This window comes from Cucurbita moschata, unplaced genomic scaffold (genome assembly GCF_002738365.1).
Source record: "Cucurbita moschata cultivar Rifu unplaced genomic scaffold, Cmos_1.0 Cmo_Scf00023, whole genome shotgun sequence".
Lineage (NCBI taxonomy): Eukaryota > Viridiplantae > Streptophyta > Magnoliopsida > Cucurbitales > Cucurbitaceae > Cucurbita > Cucurbita moschata.
In genome coordinates this window covers 2738008-2759835 of record NW_019268539.1, presented here as the reverse complement: position 1 = coordinate 2759835, position 21828 = coordinate 2738008, and the positions used below count along the sequence as shown (strand labels likewise).

The 21828-nt window shown below is 34.9% G+C and overlaps 5 protein-coding genes across 5 annotated transcripts; 3 read left to right on the top strand and 2 right to left on the bottom strand.

Annotated features, from left to right (window-relative positions):
• Positions 1-3629: 3629 nt before the first annotated feature.
• LOC111460367 (CRC domain-containing protein TSO1-like) lies at positions 3630-8527 on the top strand. Its single transcript, XM_023103610.1, has 10 exons — positions 3630-3862; positions 4407-4558; positions 4642-4858; positions 5633-6024; positions 6108-6179; positions 6275-6455; positions 6527-6622; positions 6723-6789; positions 7672-7810; positions 7882-8527. The coding sequence occupies exons 1-10, from the start codon at positions 3791-3793 to the stop codon at positions 8255-8257; spliced, it is 1764 nt and encodes a 587-aa protein (XP_022959378.1). The 5' UTR covers positions 3630-3790; the 3' UTR covers positions 8258-8527.
• An 847-nt stretch (positions 8528-9374) lies between these two features.
• LOC111460368 (proteasome subunit beta type-2-A-like) lies at positions 9375-12467 on the top strand. The gene is made up of 3 exons (XM_023103611.1): positions 9375-9716; positions 9799-9922; positions 11978-12467. The coding sequence occupies exons 1-3, from the start codon at positions 9559-9561 to the stop codon at positions 12308-12310; spliced, it is 615 nt and encodes a 204-aa protein (XP_022959379.1). The 5' UTR covers positions 9375-9558; the 3' UTR covers positions 12311-12467.
• Positions 12468-12886: 419 nt separating this feature from the next.
• Positions 12887-14160, bottom strand: LOC111460365. Its single transcript, XM_023103608.1, has 3 exons — positions 13707-14160; positions 13444-13509; positions 12887-13226 (listed from the first exon to the last, which is right to left on the bottom strand). Exons 1-3 carry the CDS (start codon positions 14068-14070, stop codon positions 12994-12996), a joined length of 663 nt encoding a protein of 220 aa, XP_022959376.1. The 5' UTR covers positions 14071-14160; the 3' UTR covers positions 12887-12993.
• Positions 14161-14253: 93 nt separating this feature from the next.
• Positions 14254-15261, bottom strand: LOC111460366 (non-specific lipid-transfer protein-like protein At2g13820). Its single transcript, XM_023103609.1, has 4 exons — positions 14878-15261; positions 14768-14794; positions 14628-14687; positions 14254-14555 (listed from the first exon to the last, which is right to left on the bottom strand). The coding sequence occupies exons 1-4, from the start codon at positions 15203-15205 to the stop codon at positions 14362-14364; spliced, it is 609 nt and encodes a 202-aa protein (XP_022959377.1). The 5' UTR covers positions 15206-15261; the 3' UTR covers positions 14254-14361.
• Positions 15262-16044: 783 nt separating this feature from the next.
• LOC111460017 (protein YLS3-like) lies at positions 16045-16737 on the top strand. The gene is made up of 3 exons (XM_023103095.1): positions 16045-16317; positions 16410-16546; positions 16714-16737. The coding sequence occupies exons 1-3, from the start codon at positions 16053-16055 to the stop codon at positions 16735-16737; spliced, it is 426 nt and encodes a 141-aa protein (XP_022958863.1). The 5' UTR covers positions 16045-16052.
• The last annotated feature ends 5091 nt before the right edge of the window (positions 16738-21828 follow it).

Here is a 21828-nt window from a genome sequence, read left to right as displayed (position 1 = left end):
TAGTATAGAATAAGCATATTTACTTCTAGGGCTTTCTTCTTTTGTTTCACATATGCAACCAAAACCATTGCACGTCGCCCTCATCCTTGCTGCCAACCGTTGCTGATAAGGTAAAGAATCACTACAATGGGGGTAAGATTCAGATTACTTTGTTGATCGAATATCTCAAGGCAAGAACACTTGTTTGAGATTCGAATCACTCCACAAGTAAGATCGATCATGTCTAGCTTGAATGATTCTTGTTGATCAAATATCTCAACGCAAGAACACTTGTTTGAGATTCGAATCACTCTACAAGCAAAATTGATCATGTCGAGCTTGAATGATTCTACATGCAACCTAAACTACATAGAATTGCAAAGAAACTCATCCATTGGCTAAAGAAATCACAAATGCTCATTTTACTATATTTTCCAAGTCTATCTACAAATCCAAGATACATGGTTTTATATAGCCTCAAAAATAAAACTATTACCAGAGTGGTAACATTCATACTTAATGGCCATAATTAACCATTATGTAATTTAACCTAAAGTAAATTAAAAGTCTTAAAATACATTAATGAAATACAATAATTTAAATTGTAATCCACCCAAAATTTATAAATTTATAAGATGAAACTTTATTTTTTTTCAATGTGGCATAAATTGAAACATCTTTTTGATAATTTCAACACTATTTTCTTCACATCTTCATTGAAGCATATTGTATAATTGATGTCTCTTGGTTCACAACAATATTTGCCCACGCCGCATGTTGCTCACCGCTTGCCCATGTCGCTTATAGCTCACTAATGCACACTATTCCGTCTCCCACTCCGCATCGCGCCGTGTCAAACAAAATAGCAAATGCGATTACATTGACGTGGGTTTGACTATGAATCGATGAAACTGTAAGTTCTTAATTTTTTTTAAAGCTTGTACTGAATTATTATCCGTTGAACGATATGACAACTCAATTTAACTCAAAATTTTAGATTAGTCTAAAAAATGTCATCAAATTACGATGACATTAACTCGTGTATACCCTTAATATCGAGAATGCTTCTTGCCGTTTCTTTCAATTTCATAACTAGAAGTAATATCGAGCAAAAAAGAATAATAATGAATAGAACAAACTTAAGGTCTTATTCATCTCTCAATTATTGGGTTTGGGTTGGATGACGTGGATGGCTAAGATAATGTCGGATTTGCATGAAAACAAAACAAAAATGGAAATCGACGTAGCTTTGTTTAGCATAAGTGGAAGACACCAATTATTACATCATCAAACTTTTTAATTATTATTTTTTATTCTCGTAAATTTTATTTTAATTATCTTTAGACAAATATCTCTCAATATATATATATATAAGGCCAAGAAAATGACACACAAAAAACCACTATATTTTATAATTTTGTCATTTTAAAGATTTAAAATTTAATAATTTGAGTATAATTCAAATCATCATGATATTATATTTATAAAAATAAAAAAAAAATAAAAAACTTAAATTTTATTTTTATTTTATTTTTTGTATAATACTTTTAACAAACGAAATCTATCTCTAGTCCCACTTTCATGGTTTATTTTTTATTTAAAAAATATTATTAGATTTATTAAGATGTTTATACATTTTTAATAGAAATTATATAATTAAAAATTATTTGAAATGGGCCGAATTTATAAGTTAGGAGCTAAAGTGGGCCATGAAATTTTGGGTTGGGCTTTAATCTTAGTAAGTCAGGGCCCAATGGGTAACTCCAAGATTGATTGAATATATCAATTTAAACTTTTATTTTTAACCTGATTTAATTATAATTAAAAAAATAATAATCTAATAAATTATTTCATATTAATAAAAATATAGCTTCTATAGTATTACTGATCATTTAAATTGATTTATTTATTAAAATTGATAATTTTAATTGATTTTTATCCAACTTTAAACAATAAATAAAAAAAATCCATTCCTTTATTATTATTATTTATTAACAGGTGAGTTGGCAAATGGGGTAACAAAAAGCACGTGAGGGAGTAAATACGCATGGAGAGGACACCATGATTTTATCTTCCGAGAATGTGGGAGTTAGTGTTTTGCCTTTAAAAAAAAATAAAAATTAAAGAAATAAAATAAATGTGGTGGGTCACGTGATGCCTGCCCTTAATTAATAGGATACATACCCTTCACACGCCCACACGTGCCGCCTTTCAAATCTCCTGCCCGCCAAAACCTTTTATTTATTTATTTATTTATTTGGTTGCTTTAATATCAAATTACGAATCTGATTTCGCAATTTTCTAGAACAAACTTTTTGTTGCACTTTCCAATTAATCTCTGAGTTGTTATTACACGCATATAGTAACGTTTCTTAATAATTAAATTATGAATCATTTAAATTTTTATTTAAAATCTGTATGTATACGTTCGTTCAAATCTTTAGTTCGAGTTCCGAGTGTCTAGAGAAACGAGACTCGTCCTTGTAAAAAAAAAAAGTACGAAAACAAAACATTTTTTAAAAAAATATCCAATCTTTATCTGAAATCCCACATCAATTGTAAAGGAGAACACATCATTCCTTTTCAGGGTCTGGAAACCTCTCCCTAGTAGACACATTTTAAAATCTTGAAGGAAGTCGAGCGGTGTGCCAGCGAGGACATTAAGACTCCTAGTAAGTATGACCCTTTTCTCTATTGATCTTATTGACACGAAACACATAGTCGTGATCATGTTATCGAATTTTTAAAATCATTGTTGTGATCGAATTTGATCGTAAATATGCATGACGATGTGATGATATATTATAACGCAGTGCATGAATTAGTTAGTTGTAAATAATCATCAATCTCTCCTAGTAAGTAGTGACCACTCATTACATCCAATCATTTAAAAACAATATTCCCATAAATTACACGCAATTAAATTTTCGGTTTCAAGTACAAGTTTGACGTGGATGCTGACAAGGATCATAACTGACAATTTAAAGCCCCAAAACATGCCAAATTACGATATTATCCTCCAAACTCATTCTCCATGTCGGAGATTTTCCTTTTTCTTTTTTAATTTTTATTTTCCAAAGGGGGAGGTTGGTCAACTTGGTTTTAATAATTTGATTTTAGTAAAGAAACATTTTTATCACACAATACGTAACAAGTTAAAACGGATAATTGTAGGATTGGACTGTTACAAATAGTATCAGAGCTAAACGTGAAACGGGAGTGTAACGGAAACACTAAAGTTGATTCATAGGTTGATTCTCAACAAGTGGGTCCGAGCAAGCAACAAAAGTTAACAATGTTTCAGGGTTTTAGATGACATCATGAAGTGTGGCCTATAACGTTAGAAATCACGATAACGAAGTGAGATACAACAGTGTATTCAAAAGACCTTACTTAGAATAGAGGCAAGTCGGTAAGAGCCGTAACAAGAGATCGTGCATGCATGCACGATGTGTGACCGAACAAGCTTACTAGGGAGTCGGGCGATTTATAATAAAAGAAAAAGAGAAAAGAAAAAGGGTTGGTGCGGAAAATAGGAGAGGAGAGAGTTAAAAAGAGAATGGAGGAAGCGTTACTTTATGAAAAGTGAGAGAATTTGCAGTTACAGAGCGCCAACATTGAACCCTGCCATTTGGGTTGCAGCGAGTGGCTTTGGGCTTTACTTACAGCCCACCCTTTGCAATTTGCCTCTCACTTTCCCGCTTCTTTTCAATCTTCTTCTTCTTCTTCTTCTTCTTCTTCTTCTTCTACTACTCCTCAAATGGCCAACCCTCTGCTTTTCTTCATCTCCACTCTCTGAGTTCACTCAACAATGGATTCCACGCCGGAGACCAAACCCACCAAGCCTCCGCCGCCGCCGCCGCCTCCCCTCTCCAAATTCGAGGTCTATTTCTCAGCCCCTCTTCTTCTATGAACTCTTTCCCCATCTGGGATTCTCATATTTGACCATTTACAGGACTGTTCTTCATTGATCTCCATTTTTGTTCTCTTTTCCGTTTCTCAATTGGGTTCTTTTTTCTGGTTCTTTTGCGTAATTTGAAACGCGGGTATTCTCTTTTTCTTTATAGAAACCCCATTTTCGACATCTTTTGAGTTTCTGAAACATGGGTTTCTCTGTTTCTTCCTCTGTAATTACACCTCCATTTTTGCTCTGTTTTCAGTTTCTCAATTTGGTTCTTTTTCTGGGTATTTTGTGTAGTTTAAGATATGGGTATTCTCTGTTATTACACTCCATTTCATCCTCGTTTAAGTTTCTCAATTGGGATTCCTTTTCTTTTTCTGGGTCTCGTGTAATTTAAAGATATGGGTATACTCTGTTTCATACTCTGTTTTTAGAACTCCATGTTCTTCCTCGTGAGAGTTCTTTAATGTCCGAGATCTGGTTTAAAAGTTGTTAAATTTAACGAAATTTTTTGATTATATTGCAGGATTCACCAGTTTTCAACTTCATCAACAGCCTATCACCCATAAAGCCTGTTAAATCCCATCATACGGTTCAAACATTCAACTCCATTTCTTTCCCTTCCCTTCCAGTTTTCACTTCGCTGCCGCAGTTCAGTCCTCTCAAGTCCCCAAAACGGTAACAGGAGAAACAAACACACTTGCATTCAATTCGATTTGCTTCGTTTCTTTTTTTTTTTAATCAATAATTAATTTTTACAGGCCGAATTTTTCGAACGCATCGAGATCCCCGTCTGCAGTTTCCAAAAATAAAGGAGCGGTTATATTAATGGATCAGTTACTTGAGATTTTCGTGCCGGGAATTCCTCCCGGCGACGACTTAACTCCGAGAGTTCAGCCGCCGGAAATGGTCAATTCCGGCGCTGGCGAGGCTCATGGAGTTATAAACGGCGACGTTTTGAACAGAGCAGAGAACCAGGTAAAAAAATTGGTCTTTTGACAATGTTTGACAATGTTTTTGGTTCAATTCAAACGTAATTTTTGCTTTTTTCTTTATTTTTCACTAATATTTAAATTTTAAATTAAAAAAAAAAAAAAAACCAAGTCTATGGTATTTTCAATTTGAAAAATAGTACTTTTTTTTAAAAATATTTTCAAAAAAATGGCTAATAAAGCAAGAAAAGTATTATTTAAAAGCCTAAAAGAATATTGAAGAAGAAATTCACTGAGATATTAATTGACGGTGGTCAAAAAGAAATAAAGCAATTCATTTTTTTCAACTTATGATTTTTCTTTGTTTAATTATTTACTTTTTTTTTTTATATAAGAATGTTCTCAAAATTAAAAACAAGTTTTAAAAAATATATAAAAAAAATTAAAGAATTAATTTTTGTGTTTTGTAATTTGACAATGAATTTAAATCTTTCTTTAAAAAAAAAGGGGGAAAAAATCACAATTTTTAAAAATAATGATAGGTTATAATAGATGATTTTGTAATAAATTGTCAATATAGTCTTTATATAAAGTTTTTAAATTTAGGATCAAAATAAAATTAAAATTAAAATTTAGGAAATTAATGGAATTAAAGTACAAATTTTGTGGGTGTCTAATATATGCTTAAAATTTTAATTTTGCATTTTAAAATGAATTTTCAAATTATTATTTAATAAATCTATAATTTTGAGATTTTTTCTTTGCAAAAAAAAGGAAAATGGCTGATCGGAGTTGTGTTTGTGAACTTGGGATTGTGCAGCCTCTCTCTAATCTACAGGGCGGGAACATGCCGAGACGATGCCTAGATTTCGAAATGGCGGGAATGCTCCTCCCGGCGGCGGCGGCAGCGCCCGGCGATGGTTCATTCCGCGGTTCTTCTTCTTCCTCTTCTTCTTCTTCATTTCGATGCACTCTGCCTCGTATTGGTTTGCACTTGAATGCTCTTGCATCGTCTTTGAAGCACTCCGATTCAGAGAATCTGTGCTCCGAAAGGAGGCCGGGTTTTTCCAGCTCCTCCGCCGCCATTTTTACATCAAACTCCATTCAAGATCAATTCCTATTCGCTTCATCCACTCCTGAAAGTGAAAACCCTCAAGACCCAGCGAGTCTGATCGGAGAAGATTTCAATCAAATCAACCCTATAAAGAATGGGTACGTCGAAGTTGAATTTGTTTATGTATTCTCTGGATTCTGATTAGTCGCGTGTAGCTAATGATTTGTGAATGGATTTGTAGAAAATCGATGGAAGTTACTGGAAATGGGGCGTGTAAACGTTGTAACTGCAAAAAATCTAGATGCCTGAAGCTGTAAGTGACAATTTCTATCATTGCTGCAATAGTTTATGCACTTAAAGTAGTACTGATAACATTAAAATTTCAATCTAAACCTGTATTTCCTTCAGATATTGTGAATGTTTTGCTGCTGGTGTGTACTGCATTGAGGCGTGTTCATGTCTAGATTGCTTCAACAAACCGATACATGAATCTGTGGTTCTTGAGACTCGCAGACAGATTGAATCTCGCAATCCACTTGCGTTTGCTCCTAAAGTGATCTTGAACTCTGATTCTGTTTCTGAACTTGGGGTGGGATCATATGCCTTGAATGTTTGCCACTGGTGTGTCTGGCAGTTTGATCTTGATAAGTTGTGTTGCAGGAGGATTCAAACAAGACGCCAGCTTCGGCTCGACATAAACGAGGATGCAACTGTAAGAAATCAAATTGCTTGAAAAAATACTGCGAATGCTATCAGGTGCTTTGATTTGATTACTTCCTTTCGTCTTGTTCTTCTCTGGTGTGTTGTTTGTTCATCATATCTGAACTGATCTTGGTGCTTTTCTTCTTAAAAAAAGGGCGGCGTTGGATGCTCCATCAACTGCAGATGTGAAGGCTGTAAAAACGGATTTGGGAGGAAAGATGGTGAGTTTGATTATACCTTGCTGTTCTTAACGCCCATCTATCATCCAATTCTGCTTGTTGCATCTGTTTCAACATTCTCTCATGGGATATACTAGGCTCGCCTGATTCAGCAGGATGAGTATATTATCCTTTCCTTCAAAACTTGAGCTAGTCTTTGGAATGTTTTCCAATCTGAGATTCTACGTCGGTTGGAGAGGGGAACAAAGCATTATTTATAAGGGTGTGGAAAACCTCTCCCTAGCAAACATGTTTTAAAACCTTGAGGGGAAGCCTAGAAGAGAAAGTTCAAAAATGGCAATATCTACTGGTAGTGAGTTTGGGCGGTTACAAATGGTACCAGAACTAGGCACCAGGCAGTGTGCTAACGAGGATGTTGGGCCCCGGGGGTGGATTATATCCCACATCGGTTGGAGAGGGGAACGAAATATTCCTTATAAGGGTGTGGAAGCCTCTCCTTAGCAAACACGTTCTAGACGGTAATACGCAACGGGCCAAAGTGGACAATATTTGCTAGCGTATTACAAATGGTATCAAAGTTAGACACGGGCTGTTACATACGGTATCAAAGTTAGACACCAGACGGTGTGCCAGCATGGACGCTGGCCCCCGAAGGGAGTGAATTATGAGATCCTATATCGATTGGAGAGGGGAACGAAACATCTTTTTATAAGGGTGTGGAAACTTCTCCCTAGCAGACGCATTTTAAAACCGTGAGGCAGACGACGATACGTACCAATCAAATTCATTAGACATGGGAGTAACATAAAATGCATTTGGAAAAAATTGAGAGCACATTACAGGGCTTTGTTTATAAGAAAAGGACTTTAAACTGCTTTCACTTGTAGGCTACTCAGAAGTCAATACTTTCTCTTTGGATTGCAGAATCAGCTCTAATAGGAACTGAAACTCAACAAGAGGAAGAAGGAAGAGAACATTGCCAAAAAAATGCAGAAGTACAGAGTGATGAAGGTCAGCAGAACCCAATCAACACTGCTCCCTCAACTCAACTAGGACCACGCAGGTTAGCAATCAATCTATTTAAGTTAGTAAGAGATTCACAACAAACATGAATAAAAATGTAGCTCCTTTCAGGTCATTCATTTCACTTCCATTCCATTTGAAGAGGAGACTTCCATCATCTTACCTTGACGACGAATCCTCCTCTAGATTGAGCGTTCGATTCAAACTCGACGAGCAAGGCATCATTCAAACAGAGGCGCCGCCCAAGTTTGAGAGAACCACCACCCCGTGTGAGGATGTGATGCCAGAAACTGTTTCTAATGAATGCCCTTCTAGCACAGGTGGTGTTAAGAATGTTTCTCCCAACAGTAAGAGGGTTGGTCTACCTCCACCACAGGGGGATTTCAGGCCACTGCCATCGACTCGAATCAGTCGGAAACTGATACTGCAGTCGATACCCTCCTTCCCTTCTTTTACTAATCCAAACTCAAATGAATGGACACAGTGAATTGTAAAGGCTGTGTTCTTGTCAGCCATTGCTGCTGCAGCTCAACCTCTGGTGCAACTGGGGAATCTGTCATCAAGTTTAGGCCTCTAACGTTATGGAAATTTTTTGGAGTTTGTTTGTCTTGACAAACTCTGTTAGACACAGTTCAATTTGAATCTGTGTAGTGATGATGCTTCAATTCTTTGGTTTTAGGTTAAATATTCAGGATTTGAATTCTCTCTTCTTCTTGTACCCTTGCCCCCCAAGAAATAAAAAGTGTCGAACCAAATTTAAACTATTTTCTCCATTCATATTATTTGATTTATTATGATATTTTATATATTTTTAATATAAATTATATTGAAAAATAAAAATACTTTATTTCAAAAAATATATAAAACAAGGTTTTTTTTAGAAAAAAAAAAAAAAATTTGTCCTTAAAGGAAGGGTTGGATGAAAAACTCCATTTAAAAAATTTTAAAAATTCAAAAAAATGCGGCAAAACTCTTGATTGATTAATGCAAGTGAACTGTGCTTAGATACTTCTTAAAACGGCACTGATCGCACTGATAGGGAGAGGAGAGGATGGATAGGTAGATTTGTGCTTAGATACTTCTTAAAACCGCACTGATAGGGAGAGGAGCGGATGGATAAGTAGACTTTCCCTTTTCAATTCACAGAATGTGATTTGGGAGGATAAGTAGACTTCCCATTTTGATTCGATTCACATAATGTGATTTGGGTCGATTTGGAAGGATAAGTAAACTTCCCCTTTCGATTCACAGAATTACCCTTTTTGATTCCTTTTGATTCACATAATGTGATTTGGGAGGATAAGTAGACTTCCCCTTTCGATTTACAGAATTATTCCTTTTGATTCCTTTCGATTCACATAATGTAATTTGAGAGGATAAGTAGACTTCCTCTTTCGATTCACAAAATTACCCCTTTTGATTCATTTCGATTCACTGTGGGTTGGGACATGATGGAAATTTGCTCGACTCCCTGGGAAAGAAATCACTCTAAAAAATAATTTTTTTAAAAAAATGGAGATCGGAATAAATTGGAGGAATAGGGATGCAAAAATAAATTAACCCATAAAGTCTAAACGTGGGTTGGGCTTAAGAACGAAAACATCTTTCATAAATCGCTACAGTTTTTGCAGAATTTAGGAGACGACGTGTTGCTCAAGTAGGCTGCCGGTTGCACTTTGTGAGAGCTTACGATCGGGAAAACCCATATTTCTATAAAGAGAAAGAGAAGGGCTTCATCGGAGGCAAAGGATCGAAGCCGAAGAGTGGTGAATTGTAAAGAACAAGATTATGGAATGTGTTTTCGGCCTAGTGGGTAATGGTTTCACCATTGTTGCGGCCGATTCTTCGGCGGTACACAGCATCTTGGTTCATAAATCCAACGAGGACAAGATTATGGTCCTCGACTCTCACAAGCTCGTCGCTGCTAGCGGCGAGCCTGGTGACAGGTTTGATTTACAGAGCTTTAACAGATGATTTGGTGTTGTCAGAAATCTGGGGGTTTTGATTGGTTTTTTTGTGGTGTTTTAGGGTTCAGTTCACCGAGTACATCCAGAAGAATGTCGCGTTGTATCAGTTCCGAAATGGGATCCCTTTGACAACTGCTGCTGCTGCTAATTTTACTCGTGGCGAGCTCGCCACTGCATTGAGAAAGGTACATAATTAGTTCTTTGAAATGTATTTTCTAAAATTAGGTTTCTTGTGGGCATTTGGGGGTGGTCCATTTTTGCCTGTTTTTTATTCTCTCCGGGCTTGTGGGATGGAATCTTGTTGCCCTCATCTCACCATACTATAGTTCTGGTCTTGTTGTCTCTGGGGTGGCAAATTCATAATTAACTTGAATTCGAATTCAAGGGTTTGGTCCCTCATCAAGAGAACTTTTGATTTCTTCCTTTCACAGAACTCGACTTCATGGTAGTGTAACTTTCTGAGCAGTGGATGTTTGAATCCGGGGAGGGTTGCATTACAATACCATATGCAGTAGTTTGTTCCTATCGTTATCTCTTGTAACAGCCTAAGTCCACTGCTAACCGCTAACCGATGTTGTTCGCTTTAGCCTGTTACGCATCGCCGTCAGCCTCATGGACGCATCTACTAGGGAGAGGTTTCCACACCCATATGAGGAATGCTTCATTCCCCTTTCCAACTGATGTGGGCTTAGGCCATTACAAATGGTATCAGAGCCAAATACCGGACGGTGGGAGACACTGGTCGGAGTAGGGCTAGACTCTCTTCATAGTAGACACGTTTTAAAATCTTGAGGGGAAGTTCAGAAAGGAGAGCCCAAAGAAGACAATATTTAGTAGTAGTGGCTCGGGTTGTTACATTCGTACAGGCTAAGATTTGGTTCTTATTCTTGTTAGGAAGCAAATTCAAGCACTATCTCCTTTCTGCTGTTAATCTATATGCTTTAGTGTTAAGTTGGAGAGTAATAAGTGAGTCGTTGGTGGTTGTTTCCACGAGGATACGAACAAATCTTTTATCTTGTGACATTTATAGGTTGTGGGCTTTTTGCTATCCTGTCTTTCTTGGAAGTTTATGGGTGAAGAATGTTTGGAATTGATTCTATTTTCTTATGAGAGTTCAGTTACCCAACAAATGTGCGAACCTCTGGTTTAGCATTCACGTGTTTTTCCCTAATGAGATGTTTAGAAAGGTAAGAAAAAACATATGCTGTTGGGTAGTTGTTCATTTCTTGATACTTGCATTATGAATGTGACCCGTTACATACCACCGTTAGCCTCACAGTTCTAAAACGCGTCTGATAGAGAGAGGTTTCCACACCCGTGTAAGGAATGCTTCGTTCCCCTCTCGGAAGCATAATTTGGTGTTTCTGCATTGCCATTAAGATGTATTGGTTTTGCCCAATAGTTAATAGATGAGGTGGTTTAAATGGTAAATTTTTGGGTAGAATTGCTAAGAGCAGGTATGGGCTGGGCCGTACTTGTACGTTCTTGGCATGGCTTGGCTACTTGATGATGATAGGTTGAGATGGTAGAATAGGAACCTAACATAAAAATAGGAAAAAATTTTGGGCTTGTGCATAGAATACAACAGCCATTGGTATTTGAAGCAGCTCTCTTTCTGTTCTTGGAGGAATGTTCTTAATGATGGAAAAACAAAGGGCTACATCTTGTTTATCCATCTTTTATCTATTTATTTTGTTGATTAACTTATCATGATTTCTTCTCCAGTAAGAAACATCTAACCCTGCCTAGTTCAGAAACATCTAACATCTAAGACAGGTGTTACCATAACTTCTCTGGTCTAGGGTTCATAGCTAACATATCTATAACAGACCAAGTCCACCGCTAGCAGATATTGTCCACTTTGGTTCGTTATGTATCGCCATCAACCTCACGGTTTTAAAACGCATCTACTAGGGAGAGGTTTCCACACTCCTATAAAGAATGTTTCATTCCCCTCTCCAACCATGTGAGATCTCACAATATCACTGTTCCATCTCCCTTGCCCGTGTTTGAATATCTAGAGATTTGTCTTTCTTTCATATCTTAATTCATCTATCAAGTGTTCAGTTCTATTGCAAAGCACTTGGTTCTTGGGGTCTTTTATAGACTGAACGGCCGAAGCTAGTAAAATCTTTCAATAGCTTATTTTGTTGTTATATAATACTGCAATTTCTCCTGTAATTGTTGTGCAACTACTACTATTGGGTCTTACTGGCCTTCCTACCATTGTCTATTTTCAGAATCCATACTCGGTAAACGTCCTCCTGGCTGGCTATGATAAGGAAACTGGTCCATCGCTTTACTACATCGATTACATTGCAACGCTTCACAAGGTTGAGAAAGGTGCTTTTGGTTATGGATCCTACTTTTCACTCTCTATGATGGATAGGCATTACCATAGCGGCATGTCAGTCGAGGAAGCAATCGACTTGGTCGATAAGTGCATCGTCGAGATACGTTCAAGGCTAGTTGTGGCTCCACCAAACTTTGTGATCAAGATTGTAGACAAGGATGGGGCAAGAGAGGTTGCGTGGCGTCAATCCATTAAAGATACTGGAGCTGTTCCAGTTTGAGGAGTTTGACATTGTTGCTGAACATGGCTTTTATTTTGACATTTTCTTCCTCTGTTTTGTATACAAATGTTATGTGCTGTCTGCCATTTGAGTTGCTTCTATCTACCAGACAGGTTTGATTTAGGAAAATGGATTCAATATTTGAGGTTAAGATTCATCTTCTACTTGATACGCCCCATATTGGTTGGGGAGGAGAACAAATCACCCTTTATAAGGGTGTGGAAACTTTCCCCTAGCATACGCGTTTTAAAGCCTTGAGGGGAAGCGCGAGAGGGAAAACCCAAAGAGGACAATATCTACTAGCGGTGGATCTGGGTCGTTACAATACCCATAGCGAGCCTTGTCATGTGGGCCTACAAGGTTTCTATTTTTTGGACACCTTATGGTTTCAAAAAGATCAAGCAGAACTGATATACCCTACTCTTAGTTCAAGAGCTTCTTAATCTAATCTACAAATTGTCAAGCGGGATGTCATCTGTTCTTGCAGATTCACAGGGAATGTATAGAAGTGATCATTTCTCAACAGTGCAAAACTGGAAAATTTCCATGCCAAGAACAGGAAAGAAATAAAAACGTTGCTCTTTATTAGTCAACAAGGAGAAAATTTATAATTTGTTTTATTGTAGCATGTTTATACATTCTATAGACATAAGTTCCTGTTGATCCAGATTTCTACACCATACTTACAAAAGGATGCAAAGAATATCAGAAAAAAGCTCTAAAAATGGATGAGTGTGGAGAAGGAAGAGTGAACCTGTCAAGAACAAGCCAATACAATCTCTTGCCATTGAAAAACCTTTTGCTGTAGCAGATGAAGGAGACGGCGGCAATTCATCTGCAGGCGGTGGCTGTGGTGGCGGTGACACAAGTGTAGAGGGTGGTGAGGCCATCGCAGGAGGCGGTGTGTTCTCCTCAGCTACATGGTTGTAGGCAAACATTTGAAGGTAGTATTCGTTAAAATAGTGTCGGCAATCGATCACAAATCGCTACTAAATAAACATGCTTCTTTTCTAGGTTTGTGATTATTATGATACATAGATTCTTGTTGTATCCTTTGCTGAAGAAAGGGTTATTTAGTATGATAATCCAGATTTGATGAAATTCATATAACGAAGAAGAAATCAGAACATTACCAGGACTATCCGGCTCTTGGATTCCTGGAATTTTCGAGCTCTGAAGAGGAGGCAGAGTTCGTGAAGCTGATTAAACAAACAACACATCAGTTTTCAAATTAACCAGTCTTTGATTAATTATTGCCGATAAAACCATTGGAAAACAAGAGTCGCTGGAATCAACGATCCGAAATCAAAACCGAGGAAGTTCAAGAATCAAGCAACTCCGTAAGTCAATAAAGAACGAGAGAGCAAGAGAGGGAAGAACGGTTTCGAACTCATACCAGAACAGAGCGAATCTAGTGAACTATTCATCTCCAAATGCGTTCCATCACTGAGAGGACAAATCGAAGACAGAGCGATCAGCTTCGTATTATTCAACGGGAAGCCCAAAATCTGAGGGTCACGAAGAAAATAACAGAGACAAATTCCACCACCGGAACCGTAAGCAGAAGAGAACGCCTCACAGCACGACGAGGGAACCGAATCGGAAAGATTGTTCGGTGGAGCCGAGATGAAAGGCAAACATGGCGAAAGCAAGAGAAGCTCTCTGGTTGTGCATCCGGTCGGAGGCGACATCGCAACCATCGCCATCGACGCCGTGAGAACCGCAATTAACGATTTGAGGACGCTAATGAACACCGCCATTGTTGAGGTTCTGAATTCTCAAGAAAATTACAGAGATCGGAGAATCAAGAGATTTCTTCTTCACGGCTTTTAATTTGTTAGCAAGTTCGTTCAAGTCCCTCTTAAACGATTATTTAAAGGTGAAAATGGCGGGAAGAACAAGTGAATTCCCCAAAATACCCTTGACAAATTCAACAGAAAACAGAATCATAAAACTCCAATCAAATTCCGGCGAATAACAATTATATTACAAGAGAGAAATAAAAAAAAACGAAATCGGAATCATGAGGAACAACAATATCCATCAAACACTCAGTTGAATTTTAAAATTACAAATACGAATCCCAGAAACATGAAAGGAAAACTGTTTGAACGGACGGCAGAGGAGGAGGGAGTCAGAACTGGGCGGCTTCCGGCCGTCCCCGTCGGAGCTTCCGCATCAGGAACCAACGGAGAAGATGGAGTTTCAGCTACCGGAGTAAGAGCCGGCGTGGTGGGTTCCGGCGCTGCAAAAAAGCCAAGTTTTTCAGAGAAGAACAAAAAACAGAGTAATTCGAAAAAGCAAGACTAATCATTACCTTGAGGACTCGCCGACGGTGAAGATTCCGGCGGGAAACTTGGTCCAAGAGCAATTGGGCCTGTTCATTTCAAAAACATGATTATTACTTGATCATTAACAGGAGGAAGAACTGAAAATCTCAATGATAAGAAACGGTACCTGGAGCAGGAACAGGGGCAGCAGCGGCTGAAACAGAGGAACCCAGATCATTAAATTTCACAACACAATGAAAAAACATCAAACTTTCAGATAATTAGAATCATACATACCATTGCATTGGAGGGGGACACCAGGCAAGTTACAAGCGCGAGGAAGAGAAATGGCGAGAGTTCTATTGATGGGTATTTGAAAGGGAACTCCTCCGGTGACGATGAGGCAGAGGCAGTCCCGGCCGCCGCTAGCAAGTGATCGGATGGCATTACAGCAGTCGGCGGTCGGGGAAGTGCCATTTGCAGAGCTGTTGGCGAGGAAGTTCATGCAAGGGGTGAAGGAGGAGAGCATGGAGGCAGTACATGGGGTATTGGTCTGGCCATTCGCCGGAAGAACAGCCACCAGGGCCAAGGCCAGGAGTGGAAGAAAGGGGCCAAGGAGCTTCATTTTGGGTTTGTTTGAACTTGAATTTGGTGCTGTGATTGAGAAACAGAGGAATGTTTGGGGGATTTATAGAGAAGAGAGACAAATTTTGGAGAGGGGTTGATGAGGGGGTTGGTTTTGGAGCTCAACTACTGCAACAAACATGTGGAAGTGGGTGGCAATTGGAGTGAGGTGGCATGTTTATAAGCTTGTTTTTCTAGTTGAATTTGGATTCGTTAAGGAACACCAATTTTGTAGCTTCATGATTGCCCAAGGTTTCAACTTCTCGTATAATTAGAAAACTAGGTCACCTCAATCAACTCAATGTAACTCATATGATTTGAGTTAGATTATCAATTTATCCGGATAGAGTTGGAAAAATCGTTTAGACCAACTTAAAATTTCGGATTGGTTGGATTACTGACTCGAACAATTGGAATACAATTCACAGTCTAACCTAACCCGACTCTGTTTTTTTTTTTTGGTTGGATTAGGTTGCCAGGTTGTTTTTAATTATTTTTTTTTTTTGAAAAATTTTAGTTATCCACCGTACATATTATATTAATAACTAAAATCTCATAAAACTCAAATATCAAACATTCACACGTCAGAATGCATCGCTACGTAACTACTTATAAATGTCAAATATTATTCACTTCTAATTACCACTCGAGTAAGAGGTTGGACTAGCACTTGGGTCGACAAGCTAAAAAGATGTTAAAACACGAACTCACCAACCAAATTGTGACAAGAGATTCGTTAAAAAAAAAGGTAGGAAAATTCGTTCACCAACAAAACCCACCATTCATCAGCCTTCTACACTCCAAATTTGCTACAAATCCCAAAGTCTTAGAGGAAGTTCTTGTCAACAATGGAAGCAAGTATTGTGCTGGCCATGGTGGCCATGTTGTTATGGGCAAGAGGAGCTGTGGCACAGTCGTCCCATTGTAGCAATGTATTCATCACTCTCTCCCCTTGCCTCAATTACATCACCCGCAACTCCTCGACCCCGTCGCCGAGCTGCTGCTCGCAGCTGACCACCGTCGTTCGCTCGCAACCGCAGTGTCTTTGTGCCTCCTCACTTGGAGGGATCAATGTCAACCAAACTCTGGCTCTCGCTATTACTCGTTGTAATGGTAAGATTTCTCTACCAATTTATAAAAAGTTTTTCGATAAAAGTAACCATACGATAATCAAGTACTAACTAATGTCTTGTTAATTTTGATAGTCGTTTCTCCGTACAGTTCGGCTGAAACACCAAAATCTCCAAGCGAGGAGTCTAGAGGTACCGGTAAAACTAAAACACTGAACTTTACTTCAAAATTTAGTCACCATTTTTGCATTATTGCAAGCTTTCAACTGATTGTATTTTTCATTTTTATAACGGTATGGGTTTTCGTGGTTTGGAGATCATTTAAATTATGTCCAAATTGAGTTGTGCACGTGTCCATTATTATTTTTGCATCAATAAACCAAATATATGAATAAACTATTCGATAAGATATCGTTTTTTTAATAACTATTGCATGTAGAATCGAGAATCTTCACGCCTGTAATAATCTTTAGATACAAATTCTACATGTTTTGTCCAATTTTTCAAAACTCTCAATTTCATTATTCACATAACAAACAACAAGCAAAAATTGTAACATCTTAATAATATTCGACATTGTCATAAAACTAAAAACAGCTGAATACCACATTTTTTTAGAATTGGTTAGAGTAAAACAAATATAAGATAGATCATCCAATTAAATAAACAATAAAAATAATTAGTTTAAAAATGTCGTATATAGCAAAAATAAAAATGCTATGAAATATTTTAATTGCAATATTAGAGAGCCTTAAACTAAACAAAATAATATTAAAAAAATGTATATGCCTCGAACCGGAGGTCTTATCCACGATCTCGAAATCGAACCGATTCAGTTCGGGTTCAAAAAAATGAACCCAACTCTACCTAAAATGCTAATCCAACCCAAATCAACTCTTATAGTTCGAGTTGGGTTGATCCGGGTTGTCGGGTTAAATGTACACCCTATTCTAACATGTGAAAATTCAAATCTTGATCTTTTGATTAAGTGTACATGTCACAACCAGTTAAAAGTGTAAATACTTTACGGTTATTTTTTTTTTCTTACAAAGAGATATAGAAGTTTCGAAGGTGAACAGTATTTTATTTCACAAGATTTTTAGTTATATATGATACCATAGCTTATTTCTAAGTGTCTGGTAATCTCATCAACGACAACCAAGATAATATTGAAACGATAAAATTATAAATCTTAATAATACTGTTATTGCTACGAAGTTCTAATTAATTCGTTTATATATCAAATCATTAAATTAAAATCATTTTATCTCATTCTAACCTAAATTTGACCGTCGTCTCATCGACCCAAAACAGTCCATTAACGACAACGACAACGACAACGAGATTGAAACTCTTAAAGGTATGGAAAATTACAATTTTAACCCTAATTAGTCTTGAGAAATAAGTGATAACAAAAAAAAAAGGGAAAAAAGCATGATGGGCCATGGGTTTGGGCCTTTGTGAACTCTGGTTAATCAAGCACATATTGACTTTTGCACTTGTTTTTGTCCCTTTTAGTGGGCCCCAGTTGCCATTTGTCAAAGCCCACGCACAACCTTAACAAAAATTAAATTTAAATTATATATTAAAAGAAAGATAAATTAATACTCTAATTTGTTTCAAAATAATTTAAAACCTTTTAATATTATTTCGAAAATTTCATTAATTCCTTCGAATTAAAAAACAATATTAGGTTTAAAATTATAAAATTATAAAATCTTTAAAATTAAAATTTTGGATGAATAAATTTAGTTAAAATTCTAAATAATTTTTACGGTAAAAACAGTTTTATAAATAATAAAGTTCAGATATATTTTATTATTATAATTGAGTAACCACGAATAATAAAACAATCTGACGTGGATGCAATCAAGTCCCCGCTGGTCAATGCGGGTCCCAGTTGAGGGGTCCATTGGTTGAAAGTATAGCGGTGATTTGATTAAATTAAGCGGTCCCCACGAAAATGACGTCCCCTGCGCCCCTTACGTGGAGGACCCACCGATGAAAATTACTTTTTTTTTTTCTTTTTTATAAAAAAGATTATCTTTCACTTTCCCTCAACAATTAAAGTTTTTTCCACCAACTCATTTTCCTGGTAATTTTTTATTACTAATATATTTTTACAATATTAAATTATTTAATTACTCTTTTATAATTTTAATTTATATCTAAAATCTATAATTTGTATTTACTTTCAATTTATAATTACTTCAGAGAGTATCCAATTATATTGTCAATATGAGTATAACTCAATGATGGCCGACATTTATTTCTTTATGTGAGATTGGAGGTTTAAAATTCTACCACTTGAATTTACTGTACTCGAAAAATTCTGGTACGTTACGAACCAGAGTGGATAATATCTATTAGGAACGGAGAATCTAAAATAAATTTGAATAAATGAAAAAGAAAAGTGAGAAAAAAGAGGCAAATGACTTTAATTTACTTTTTTACAAATTTGTCCAAAAATTGATGATTTGTATGAATAAAAACAAAAAATAATTTGAGGAAGACTAAAATATGAATATTTTATTATATGTCATAAAAATACAAACCTTTAGTAACGTTACGTGTAATATTTTCTAATAAAGCATAGAATAAAATGAAAAAGTTCTCAAAATTGCTTTTAAAAATAATCAAAATTTCAATCATTATTTATCTACCATATAACCATAGCTGCTACATTTATCCTCTTTTTTGAAAAATTATGTTTTTTTTTATTTATTTAATTCATATCATTCACGGATGAAGCGTTACATCAACTTTATATTAATTAATATTAAAGTTTAATATATTTCATTAATTTTGCTTTTCCTAGGTCATCACCTCGTAAATTAAAGTTTTAAATATCATTCTATATGCTTTTACGCCTACTTTGAGACAATAGTGTTGATGTATTATTCAAATATCTTCGGTCTTTTTTTTGTGGTCGTGAGATAAAAAAAAAGTGTTTTTTTTAATTTTATTTAGCCGATACTCCACCCTCTATTTTTCTTGTCATATTAGGTTGTCGAGTTGTTCTTTTTTAATTATTTTTAAAAAAAATCATATTTATCTTTAATAAATATTACATCAATAATAAAACCTCGTAAAATTAAATATCCTTGATCTTTTTAAAACTAGGGTTGGTTGGATGAATTAACTGGACCAAAAAATGTTAATTCGCAAACCGAATCGAATTTTAATTTTTAAAAAATTAACCCAACTGAAACCTAAAAAAAAAATCCAACCCAACCTTCATCACGTATACCTGATAATAAATCGATGGATACATAATGTAATGTAATGTCGGAGAATAGAATTTAGGCTTAATGTGATCGACAATGCATTGAAAAAAAAGAAATATAATGATTTTTGTTTAAAACATTTAACAAATATATAAATCCTCAAATACTCGTAAGTGAGGCTTATAAATGATCGGTCTAAATCTACTTATTGGTCGAGATTATTTAAACCATTATATATATATATATATATTTATTGTTCTAAAATTAAAATAAATATTTCTTAAAAAAAAATAACTATGGATAATTATAACCATTAGCTTGTTCTTAAGATTTTTTGGTGCCATGTCACCATCATCATAAATAGCATCTTTGAATATATAAAGTAAAAAAAAAAAAATAGATCAAAAGGCTAAAAGGGAATGCTAAGAATTTTTTTTCCTTTTTTATTTTAATAAAATAAAATAAAATCTATCAAAATTCTAAATTAGAGATAATTCTTTTTAATATAAAAGATATGTTTAATTATAAATTCAATTTCTAAATTTTTATATTTTTTTCTAATAAATCGTTTAAACTTTAAAATATATTTAATTAGTCTCTAAAACTTTAGTATTTTTTAAAATTTAACAAATAATTATCTTTTAATTTTGTTTCTAACGCCGTATTTAAAAAAAAATGTTAAACACGTCAAGAACTTATTAAATATAAAATAAAAAATTAATAATTTAATACATAATTTCTAAAGTTGAATTATACATTAAATATAAAATTCAAAAACTTGTCATAAATGATATTTTTTTTAATAATATGGTCCATTTAATAATTGTGTTGTTTCCAATTATGTAGGCTTGAAAATAAGTTTATTTTTGGAAAAAAAAAATAAATTAAATCATAAACAAATAATTAAAAGTTAATCTAATTAATTTTAAAGATAAGATATAGACACATGAAATGAGTCCAACATTTATTAATTATTGTATAGTTTAATTAACTAAGAATAAATATATAATACGAAGCTTTCAATGGATTCAAAGAAAATAAATAAATAATAATAATAATATAGCCAAAGTCAATGGCTTTATTAATGGGTATTTATATTCACATGATTAATAAAATAATTAAAATAAATATGGATGATAATAAAAATAGTTAAATAATACATAAAGTGACATCACTTTTGAACTGAAGTATTGTATAGTATCAAGTACAGAAGGAATACTATTTTTTTAAAATATTAAATTAATAGTAATAATAATCTTAAATTAAAATAATTAGATTATTCTTTATTGTTTTTTAAATTAAGATGCCTATAAAAATATTCCAAACTCATTTTGATAATTTTTTTTATTTGTTTATTTTTATTACCATGATTGTTTTAGAATTGGAATATAAATTTAAATAAATATTTATTTATTTATTCTAGCTTCCAAATATATTTTACAATATTACTGTGTATAATTAAAATAAATGCACAAATTTTATGTTTTTAAATACCGTGTTTATTTAGTTGGTAAAACTTTATTATATTGGTGAATTTCAACGAAATTAGCGTTGTATATGATTTATTAGATAAATTATGCTAATTAAATAAATAAATAAATAAATAAAACAAATTTAGCGAGACAAGTAGGTAGGTAGACTAGGTAAATTATTATGTCTAGTTATCCAATTAAATTTCTCGTGCATGTCATGTCAACATTTTTAATGGTATGAACGCCAACGGTCGAGATAAAATAGTTAATTAGTTAAAGGGAACAAAATGTTTTCCTAAAAGAATTAGATATAAAATTCTTAAAATTTGATTCAATTTAATCTCGAGCATTTAAATTCGTTAATAAACGTAACAAATTTAGAGGTTGAGACGGGCTTTTTTATTTTATTAATTTTAATATTTACTAAAAAAAATATTAAAATAAAAAATTGTAAAATAAAAAAGAATTAAATATTATAAAAGCGTGGCGTGTGATTGGTTGAGTTATGATGAAACATTATTGGGACTCTCAGGCTCATCAACTACTCATCTTTTTCAAAGGGGCCCCATTCCATTCCATATTCTTCACTCAATTAGAAATCCCCATAATGCCCCTACGTTGACTCCAATTCTGAATATATTGTCAGGGTAATTAAGTCATTTCACAAGGTAGATAATGGCATAAATTTCAGAATAATAATATAATCAGAGAAATTAAATAACCGTGGGGGTGAGACCACGACCGGAACATTAGAATAAATGTGGGACCGAACCGGACAAAGAATCCGGCTCTTTTAACTAGAGTTAAGTGGGGCCCCTTCCTTTTATTTTATTTATTTATTTTTTCCGGGCTTTA

Coding starts and splice junctions, on each gene's coding strand:
- LOC111460368 (XM_023103611.1), top strand. CDS start 9,559: ATGGAATGTGTTTTCGGCCTAGTGGGTAATGGTTTCACCATTGTTGCG. Junction 9,717..9,798: donor AGCGGCGAGCCTGGTGACAG/GTTTGATTTACA, acceptor GTGGTGTTTTAG/GGTTCAGTTCACCGAGTACA. Junction 9,923..11,977: donor TCGCCACTGCATTGAGAAAG/GTACATAATTAG, acceptor GTCTATTTTCAG/AATCCATACTCGGTAAACGT.
- LOC111460366 (XM_023103609.1), bottom strand. CDS start 15,205: ATGAAGCTCCTTGGCCCCTTTCTTCCACTCCTGGCCTTGGCCCTGGTG. Junction 14,795..14,877: donor TGTCCCCCTCCAATGCAATG/GTATGTATGATT, acceptor CCTCTGTTTCAG/CCGCTGCTGCCCCTGTTCCT. Junction 14,688..14,767: donor TGCCCCTGTTCCTGCTCCAG/GTACCGTTTCTT, acceptor TGAAATGAACAG/GCCCAATTGCTCTTGGACCA.
- LOC111460365 (XM_023103608.1), bottom strand. CDS start 14,070: ATGGCGGTGTTCATTAGCGTCCTCAAATCGTTAATTGCGGTTCTCACG. Junction 13,510..13,706: donor ACTAGATTCGCTCTGTTCTG/GTATGAGTTCGA, acceptor TTGTTTAATCAG/CTTCACGAACTCTGCCTCCT. Junction 13,227..13,443: donor CCAAGAGCCGGATAGTCCTG/GTAATGTTCTGA, acceptor ACAACCATGTAG/CTGAGGAGAACACACCGCCT.
- LOC111460017 (XM_023103095.1), top strand. CDS start 16,053: ATGGAAGCAAGTATTGTGCTGGCCATGGTGGCCATGTTGTTATGGGCA. Junction 16,318..16,409: donor CGCTATTACTCGTTGTAATG/GTAAGATTTCTC, acceptor TAATTTTGATAG/TCGTTTCTCCGTACAGTTCG. Junction 16,547..16,713: donor TTGCAAGCTTTCAACTGATT/GTATTTTTCATT, acceptor TATTGCATGTAG/AATCGAGAATCTTCACGCCT.
- LOC111460367 (XM_023103610.1), top strand. CDS start 3,791: ATGGATTCCACGCCGGAGACCAAACCCACCAAGCCTCCGCCGCCGCCG. Junction 3,863..4,406: donor CTCCCCTCTCCAAATTCGAG/GTCTATTTCTCA, acceptor ATTATATTGCAG/GATTCACCAGTTTTCAACTT. Junction 7,811..7,881: donor ACTCAACTAGGACCACGCAG/GTTAGCAATCAA, acceptor AGCTCCTTTCAG/GTCATTCATTTCACTTCCAT.